Source organism: Crocodylus porosus, unplaced genomic scaffold (assembly GCF_001723895.1).
Source record: "Crocodylus porosus isolate Cpor-Errol unplaced genomic scaffold, CroPor_comp1, whole genome shotgun sequence".
NCBI lineage: Eukaryota > Metazoa > Chordata > Crocodylia > Crocodylidae > Crocodylus > Crocodylus porosus.
This window is the reverse complement of record NW_017728935.1, coordinates 3,903,634-3,913,359: the sequence shown is the minus strand read 5'-3', so window position 1 is coordinate 3,913,359 and position 9,726 is coordinate 3,903,634. Positions and strand designations below refer to the sequence as shown.

The 9,726-nt window shown below is 45.4% G+C and overlaps 1 protein-coding gene across 1 annotated transcript in view; it reads left to right on the top strand.

The window, feature by feature from the left end:
- The window catches only part of LEMD2 (LEM domain containing 2), a 12,971-nt gene extending 3,314 nt beyond the window's left edge, over positions 1-9,657 (top strand). The window contains exons 3-8 of the mRNA XM_019546493.1: positions 1,046-1,183; positions 1,823-1,902; positions 4,479-4,624; positions 5,585-5,686; positions 5,788-5,890; positions 7,505-9,657. Coding sequence (XP_019402038.1) covers positions 1,046-1,183; positions 1,823-1,902; positions 4,479-4,624; positions 5,585-5,686; positions 5,788-5,890; positions 7,505-7,655 — 720 coding nt within the window. The 3' untranslated portion in view covers positions 7,656-9,657. The remainder of the gene's footprint in view (positions 1-1,045; positions 1,184-1,822; positions 1,903-4,478; positions 4,625-5,584; positions 5,687-5,787; positions 5,891-7,504) is intronic.
- Positions 9,658-9,726: the final 69 nt, after the last annotated feature.

Genomic DNA, 9,726 nt, shown 5'->3' with positions numbered 1-9,726 from the left:
GAGTGTTCAGCAACCTGCATCTCCCAGCTGTCTGGACATCTTTAACTTTACCTGCAACAGAGGGGCCTTGTATAATTGACTGTTCTACTTGAAGAGTTCAGGGAAAGTAGGGTAAATAGTGTGGTGGGGGGGGGAGTTCCCTTTAAATAACCGTTGTGCTTTGCTAATACGTTTATACGTTACTATAGAGAGAGATCTGTGTTTCCTTGGAGGGGCCCTTATTTGCCTTTCACGTACTAGAAATTTGAGCTGCAGATCTTCAGCTTCATAATGCTTTTCTACCACCAAGTCTGAAATTTTTGCCAGCTACCTAGAATCTGACTGTTTATTAACCGACTGTTGTATTAGCCATTAAAAGCTCCCAATGCTCACTTTAAAAAATGATTTAGGCACTTAAGGGCATAAATCTCAGTGGAAGTCAATAGACTTGGTTTTCTACGTCACTTCTGAAAAGCGGAATGTAGATGCTTGTACCAATTAGCACCGGTTTAATGCTGTTTGTTTTACTGAACAATGGGAAGCTATAAATGAAGTCCTGCTTCCAGGTACCTAAGTCATCTAAGATGTTAACTGAGTAGTTAAGATGTTAAATAGTTCTACGCAGTCATTTAATACACCTGTTCAGGCTTATTTTCAGGGCCAGTTTAACTAGCCTGGGTGTGTGAGTCTTTCCCCAGCATTTGTCTTTGCCTAGTAGAAAATGGAGTAGGGAGGGGCTCCATTGTACCATTTTGTCCCTTGCTAATCAAGTTCAGCATCTTGCCCAGAGGATCACGTTCCTCTGGAATGCGTTTGGTCAGGTGTTTGGTTTTGGAGAGTGGGGAGCCAGCATTCCTTCCTGGCATCTGTGGTGAGCAGCGAATGCCTTGCAGCGTGAGATTGCCCCTATCCAGCCTATAAACAGTAGCTGCAAATTTTATTAATGGTCATAAAATTATCTAGCTGCAATATAACTCTCACCTCCTGCGCAAGACTTTTGCCCACAGCTAAAACTGATTTAAAAGGATAACATTTCATGATAGATCAGTGTATTTCCTAACTGTCTAAGGGCTTTTTTTTTTTTCCCCCCTACGGAATTATTTTAATCTCTCTGACTTTTTTCCTAGGTAATTTTGAGTGTGGAAACCCTGAAAAGCTAAAAAGTAAATGCATTCTGGTTAATGAAGCAAGGGATTATGTGGCGGTAAGTAGAATTGGAGTATATGTCTATTGTAGCATTGTTAAATATTTGTTATTTATTGCCTTAAAGCATTCAGCTTGCTCTCTTCTCCTATTCCAGCTCTTTCTGCACGTTTTCAGCTTTTCCTTGTGCTGCTTATGTTCTTTGTAGTCCTTTTGGAAACAATCTTTCACTTGGTCTTCAACACCACTGACTCAGCCACTGTAAATCTAGCTAATAGTTTCTTGCTTCACCTGAGTCATCAGTCTGTTTAAAACCAGACATTTCCTCGTATTGGGAGCTGTCAGCAGTAATAGTTTTTTTTCCCCCACCCCAAAGTGGTAAAAGACAGACCACTTTGATCTAGCATTCTACTTTTTTATACGCGGTTTCAGCAAGTAGTCTCAGCATTCTGTGGCCAGTGTTTATTTTTACAGTGTTCTTCTTGTATCATGTACCATAATCGTAAAATTTCAGTCAAGACTCCAAACCAATCTCTGGGTTTTCTTGTCTTTCCACCAGTTAGCGGAATTAGTTGAACTGGTAGTAAGAATGAATGTAGAAAAAAGATGTACAGGGAGCAAATTCTCCTATTGCTGTACTAGAATAATGTTATTCCACCCTGAATGCAGAGCTAATCTTCTTATGGGTTTTTCTGTTCAGAATGTAACTGGTACTTCCCCAGAGGAGTTTGGAGCTGCCCTGGATTGGTTACTGACCAGTGACAAGGATTTAGGAATATGGTGAGTGACAGGAAATGTGTAACTCACAGCGTTGGTTGGTCATGGAAGCGTTCTTTCAGACACAGCATATTTGAGACTCTGGACTACTTGTGGTCATTAAACACCCTGAGGTCCTTATTGCAAATGTGGTAGTTTCAGTCCTTGTGTCCTGTCCCCGTTTGATGCGTGTGCGATGACAATCTGCCCTTCGACATCCTCTCCCCATACTTCCCATTCGCTACTGTTTTCTTCAGTTCCGCTACAAACAGCTCTTTGGCGTTACAATATGGAACCATTTTCTGCTGCAGAGGTGGCTGCATTTTATTGGTATGCGATTCAGTTGCTATAGCTGATGCAGTGTTTTAGGATGAAAATCAATATGGTTAAAAAAATGAGAGAATTCTCAATGGCATCTTCAGAGTAGCAGCATTATCATGCAACTAACAGAATACCTGCTCTTCAGTTGTATCGGTGCAAGGACTGCCACGTTCCCATTGACTTTTCTCAGCATGCTAGATCAGTCACGCTGAGCATTTCCTCTTATGCTTCACAGGTGTATGTGGTTTCTACACTTAAAAGGGCACAGGGATGTTTGTCTGGTTCGTTTTCAGTATCAGGCAGTGGGAGATCATCATCCTGCAAAGATCAGCATGAGATTTTGTTCAGTCCTATGAAAAATATAGTGCCATGTAAAATTTATCTTTTAAAAATGACTGCGCTGTTTCGCTTATTTTATTATTATTATTATATTATAAAGTAGTCTTGGGGCTTTTGTGGAAGATGCTGAGAACTGCTGATGGCAGACAGGGAGACTCCATAAATTGGGTGTAAAGTGCTGAGGCACAGCTGCATTATTTGGAAACAAACGTTTGATGAATCGGTCAGGAGGACAGACTAGAGCAATCTGAGACTGCCCCCTTTGCAGTGATTCACAGGCCAGCTTGTGAGCTGCCCTGGCACAACTCACATTTCCATCAGCCTCTGAAGGATTTTAAGCCTTTGTTGTAGGAAACCAGAATATTAAGCTTGTTGCTTTCATGGCCTAATATGATAGGAAATGTGACCTGATGCAGGGCTGTCTCCTCAAGCCCACCCGCTTGCTGACACGCTGCTCTGAAAGGTGCCTCTTCCCACCCGCTTCAGCTCTAACTCTGCAGTCCGATAATAAATTCAATTGTGGTTGAATTTCATTGTAGCTAATTATTTCGCTGCGATATAACTCATTTCAGCACAAACACTGGAGTAGTGGGCACAGCTTGTGTAGAATTCCCACTATTTTATTTCTCGCAGTCTGTCATCCGTAGCCACTGCTGTAATCTGCTGTTCCAGGTGCTGTCTGTTTCTTTGTGGTTCTTTGAACATGAAGACTCCACAAAACAAGGCAGTGTTCCCTGAGGGGCAAGCATGGACTTGTTGGCGGGATGGGATCCAATGCATTTTAATTAATATTTTCTATTGGAGCACGGTTCGAGTCACGGCCTGGCAACACGAAACACTCCCCATTTCTGTATTTTCCGTAATTAACAATTCCATCAACAGTTCACCAAATTGATCTGGCTTTTGGCAGCTCAAAATGAAACTGTATGAATGCAGAGCATACTAAAAACCTGCCGGTGGTATTTTTGCAAACAATCTGTGAGCTTTATTTGACTGGGGACTGTTCAGAAAGCAGAATGAATAAGGACTGCACTTGGTAATCCAGGTGCATTTTTGTAAGCAGTCACTTAAGACTTGGCCTTATAAATAAGACAGAGTAGGTGGGAAAGCACTGGATGTCTCCAGGTACAGTAGGGCTCAGCTAACCCATTCCAAGCCATCAGAGTCTTGTGATTTGCACGTGACTGAGCTAAAGGATGAGATCATTTGGACTGCCAGTCTGCTATTCATTGCTTAAAGGTAAATTGGTACCTTTAAAAAAACAATCCTCTTAATCCATCTCCTATAAATCTGGCCACTTCAGCTTGCGTTATCTAATGCCTGTTGTTTTAAAACTTCCGGTAAGGAAGTAAACATAGGGTAATGGGGAGCGACGAAAAGGGGTCTCCGGTTACAAAGCAGATGTATGAGCCATCTTCAGTATGGACGAAGTCTGGCTGTAGCCATAGTTTTTTCCGAGCGTGTGCCTGGCTTTGCTGCGGATGGCTTTGATTTGTCGCTTTTCCCATTAAACTGTTTATGCTCATCTGTACTGAGGAAAATAGCGCAACCTCCACGGACATTGGCACTCTCAACGGCTCTCTGTGCAATTGCTGATGAGCGACTCAGTAAACATTTCCATTTCTGTATGCTGGGAGGTGGGAATCCAATTTAAAGTTTAATCTTCTGCATGCTGAGAGGTGCTGTCAAAGAGTCTGTAGAGGGAGACTTCAGTTTACCAGTGGGAGTTCCAGGCCTGCTGCCTTTTCTAAAGCCGTATTCATCCTTTCTGAGCAGCCAGTGCTGAAATGTTCTGGAAAGACCAGCAGCAAAATACGTTGGTGTTTTCTACCCAGTGTATTCAGTTACAGCCTTTGCAGCCAATTTACATTCGCCCTCTCCTGTTTACAGTCTACATTTGGAATCTGTCCTCTACAAGCTTTTCTGCCTCTTCCCATCAGGTTAAAAGGCAAAGACCCCTCAGAACCAGTTACCAGCATTGACCAGGTGGTCTGTCTCGAATCTGCCCATCCTCGGATGGGGCTGATCTGTCGTTTCTGCCGGGCATTGACCACTGCTGTTAAGAACCTTTTCATCTTTTTTTGGTGTAAGTCTTCAGCATTAATGGTTGGGATTTCAAATACGCGTGTACCTAAATGCATCTAGTGAACAAGGTGTAAGGAATTCTGCTGATGAATTAAGTTTTAATTAACCTGTGGACCTACTTTCAGGGTGAGTGCCTTAGGTTTATTTTAGATGAGCAAGCCATTTAGCTAGGCAATTCTCAAGCACCCGTTTCAATGGCTTACAAAATTAGTGCATTAATAGCCTGCCTGAAGGATTTCATTCTCTAGCTTTTCTTTATACTGCACTATCAAGCCAACTGGCCTCTTTATTAAGGAGTTATAGTGTTTCCTTATTACTGATTTGTATTGTGGTAATATCAGGATGCCCCACCCAAGAGTAGGATCCAGCTGAGTTAGGTTGTGTACAGACACACAGTTAAGGCAGTGCCTCCCCTGAAGAGCTGACAGCCTAGGTAGACCAAGTGGAGGAGGGATAAAAGGAAGTACCACCACCCCCATTTTAGACGGGTAACCGATGCCCAAAGTAATTAGATGTCTTGCTTATGCTCATACAGGGGGTTTGTGGCAAAGCCAGCACTTGAGTGTGAATGTCCTGAGTCCCAGTCTGCTGCTTCAACCACATACTTATCCATATGAGTGCACAGCTTCAGAGCACTAACTCTGACAGTTCTGGATCATTATTATTGGGAGGCCTTTGCAAAGAGGTGGCTCTGGAAGTTTACAGGTGTACAGCCTTGTAATCACCCTGGTTTGTTTCCTGGTGGATAGGAGTTCCACACATGGGACCCTTGCCACCAGGCTGCAGTTCCAGGGTTCTTGTAATATCCCAGACAAATGCTCTGGATTCCATTCCAGGCAGTCCCTGGACTTCCAGTAATAGAAACTCTTTAGTATGAGGCTGTATGGGGAAACAGAGCCACTCATGTCCAAAGATTGCGTGCAAGTGACCCATGCTGGCATTTCTTGTATTCCTGTTACAGGTCTAGCTGCCTTATGGGGAATCTTGATCTTCTTGAGGTATCGCTGGCGGAAGATGGAGGAAGAAGAACAGGCCATGTATGAAATGGTGAAGAAAATCATAGGTAGATCCTAGTATCCCTTGGAAAAATGTAGCTGATCACATTGTCATTGATTGTAGACAGTTCTGTTGCTCAGCATGCCCCTGTTCTGTGTCTCCTTGCAGCCGTTGTCCAAGATCACTACAAAGAATGGGAGCGGAATTTGGAGCGGTACCCCTACGTAGGCATCCTCCACGTCCGAGACAGCCTCATCCCCCCACAGAGCAGGTGGGCTGGTTTTTTCTCTTTAAGATAGGCGCCCTCAACACCAAGCTCTTCAGCTCAGGTCATACAGCAGTTCCTGAGTAACACCCAGTGAGCAGAGGATTGATGGGGAGCACAGTGAAGAATTCCAGAAGTGCGTTCCTGGCCTTTTGGTTTCTAAGGGATTCTGACAGAACTCACGCTCTGCCTTAACCCTGCTGCAGATCATTGTGACAGTGCTAGGGCTGATATTTTGTGCAGTCACGCCGGCAAGTTGTCATCATTCCATCAAGCAGTAATTGGATTTTGTTTTTTCCTGAGCATTGGGCGTGCTGTTTGCTCTCTCCCCTGTAGCCGGAGCTAGATTTTTGCCCTTTGTCTTGCCACCATTCTCTCTTATCCTGTGGCAAAGTGAAATGTGGTGTGTGTCTTTTACTGAGTAAATGAGGCTGGCTTGTCCTCTTCTCTCAGTGGCTGTGTGCATTGTCATTCCCAGGGAGTCAGGTTAAGATCAGCGCTGTACTGCAGTTTTCCACAGACCAGAGTAAACCAATTACCATTTAAGCAAAAGTAAATACTCTCCAGCTTGAGACAGATTTTAAGGGGCTGCTTTTCAAGGAGGCAGCATGGTGACATGTGAACTACAGAGTTAGGAGGCTGAGGTCCTGTAGTAAACCCTGCCAGCTAGAGGAGCACCAATGTATTGGTCCATATCGTATCAGCACCAATAAAAAGAAAATTGATATCGATTGGCTTTTTTGGCCAATAATGTCATTGATAAATGCTGTGTGCATGTGCACAGCTGCAGCATGCACATGGCCAGGAATTCAGCTTGGAGAACAGCCTCCTGTCAGTAAATGTGTGGGGGGAGGGAAGGGACATGGGCGGTGCAGACTGAGAGGGAGGGAGCGGGGCAGAGGCATGCGCTGCCCAGTGGCGGGGTGCGGGACGGAGCTGCAGGTGGCTTGTCCGGGGTGGTGGGGGTTCCTGCTGCTGTGAGTACCCCCGGGGGAGGCACTGGGGGCATGTGCCCCCTGGATTTATGCGTGGGTCAAGGGTGGGTTGGGCCAGGGCTGCACTTAGGGTAGGCAGTGGTGAGTGGCATCAGCACTGGGAAGGAGGCTGTGGGGAATTCTGGGGTGGCTGCACCGCCCCCCCCCATAGCCCACCCTCCCAGCACCACCCCAGCCCCCCTGCTGGGAAGAGTCCGTAGCAGGCAGCCTGCTCTTGCCTTGTGCGCAAATCTGGGGGGCACATACCCCCCCCCGTACCTCGCCCAGGGTGCGTGCAGTGGCAGGAGCTGCTCCCCGATGAGCCACTTGCAGCTCTATTCTGTGCCCCACCCTGCCCCTTCTGGGCAGCGCCTGCTTCTACCCCTGCCCTACTCCGTCCCTGACAGTGGGGTCCTCAATCTGTCCCCCGCACAGACTTACCAGCCAGCTGCTTCTCTCCCAGCTGCCAGGCTGCATAGCAGCAGTCGGATTGAACTTTGCATCGAACAGCATTGAACTTTGATTTCATCTTATTTTGCAAAGCAACCATAACGCTCACTTTGTAAGCAGCAACATGTGACCTCAGCAAGAAAATGCTAAGCTGAAATGACTGTGGTCCCTTTTGTTTTTCTGTTGCTGCTTCCAGGAAAAAAATGAAGCGGGTTTGGCAGAGAGCTGTGGACTTCCTGGCTTCAAATGAATCGCGGATTCAGACAGAGTCGCACAGAGTAGCCGGAGAAGATATGCTGGTGTGGAGATGGACTCAGCCCTCTTACCTCTCTGACTCGGAGCACTAAGCTGGAATCAACGGATGAGCCATTGGTTCTGATCGGTGCAATCCCCTCTCTGATGGCGGGAAGGGCTGGTCGCTGTCTGAACCCCTCTGTTCGGACTTGCTCTGACCCCCTTCCCCTCTATTTCTGAGAGAGACTGACCAGGTTTTTCAGGGCAATAACCTTAGCTTGTAAGGAAGATGGACTTGAGCTGGGGACAAGCCAGATGCACACCAAAGCCAGCTTTCCAGTGAGTTCTTGGCTTCCATGAGCAAAACAGCCAGCCAGCTTTTAATAGAAAAACACATACCTAATAGAAAGGGTCATGAGATCTCTTCCTCTGAGGTCATTTGAAACTACCCTTACCTGGTGGAGGCGAGAGAGTGGCTTTATCCATTAGGTAGCACTCTGGAAGAGAAGAGTTAAATATTTCCCAGGGAAACATTAGAGATGAGAGTTAGGATCCATTGTGTTACCAGGTGCTTTTATCTTGCCAGCACACCAAGAATCTAGCACTTAACTGATGCTTGACAAGGGAAATGTATCTGTTTGTCCTTACAAGGAGTGGGGGAGGAGGGTGGGACTGAAGGGGAAGACGGTTTCATGTGCCTTGAAAGATTTGGGGTGGGGATGGGGTGTTGGAGGAGAGGTGACGCTCTCCTGCACTCTGTGTCTGCCGTCCTTGTGCTCTGTGTTATACTAGGGGTGGGGAATGGGGATGGGGGAGCAGATGGAAAATGGCAGGTCATAGGTAGACATAACAAGCATGTTCTTACAGCTTCAGCTTAGATGCAAAATGAGCTGAGAAGAAGTCATTAAGGGTGGTGAATGTACATGGTTTTACTGGGCAGCTGCAACGTGTGTGCTACACTTAAGAGCAGAGAGACCCAGTGCCTACAGTAGTGATATGGGGATTGTTACTGCAGTGTCACAAAAGGTAGTTGATTTCCAGTCTGTTGTACTCTTTGAACACTGCAGGCTTCATCTTTTGTATCTCCAGCAGTTGGGCTCTTTAATTTTTGTTCTGTCCAGTTGAGAAGTGTTTTGTTTCAGGGGGCAAATAGCACCGGACTTAATCCGGGCTGAACTGCAATTAGTTAGTCTGCGTGCCCCCAGTATTGTAAAACCACTCTCCAAATCACTGCTAAGACAGTAGAGACCCAAGTCACTTCTGGCATAAATCTATTGGCTTCACTCGCTTATGCCAGCAGTGATTTCGAGCCCGTCAACCAGTGGATTTGATTCTTGTTAGTGTCATAAATACAGTGCGCATATCCATGTTTGTCTGTAATGTTGGGTGCATATCAAGCTGCTGCTTTGAGGTTCCGGGCCAGCAGGTTAACTGTGGTACGGCTCTTGAACCCTGGCCTGCCACTCTGTCATAATAAGATAGCCTAGAGAGTTGCTGGAATTTTTCACCTATGCATTCTTCAAGCTGCTGAGGCAGACTGCAGAGATTCATTATATACCTCCTGCTGCCTCATCAGCCAAAATCAGTATGGAGCAAGAAGCCATCTCCAGAAGCAAGGCGCTAGGAGGTCTTATTAGTTAAGTAGGAGCGATCCTGTGCCGAGTTGAATTTTATCCCCATATGTTCCTTTTTGTAGTGCAGGCAGGGTGTTGGAACAAAAGAGGGATCTCGACAGCTGCCTTGGAGACATTAGCCATCTTTCCCCATCCTTATTGATTAAAATGGATGATAAAGCAAAGGCAGCCTTTATTCTTTTAATGTGTTACGACAAGATCTTCATTGGTGGTGGTTGCAAAAATTCCCACAGTGCCTGCATTCTTAGATCTTTTTAAAATGTCTGTGAATTTTTGTTTTGTTTTATTAACCATCTGAATTTGAAGTGGAAGAGGCCAGGCCTTGCAACGGTCTTCTTGCATTGTTGATGACATTCATTATTCTATTTTAATTTTTTTACTTTTTGTAGGATGAATCTCACTGGGTCGGTGCTATTTATTACACATTTAAATTGGCTCTGCATTTTAACTTGTAGAATAAATTTGTTATAAATTATTATTCCTATTTATGTGTGTTGTGGTATTTAATGATCAATGCCTCATGCATACGCAGAGTGAAGAGGAAGGTGCC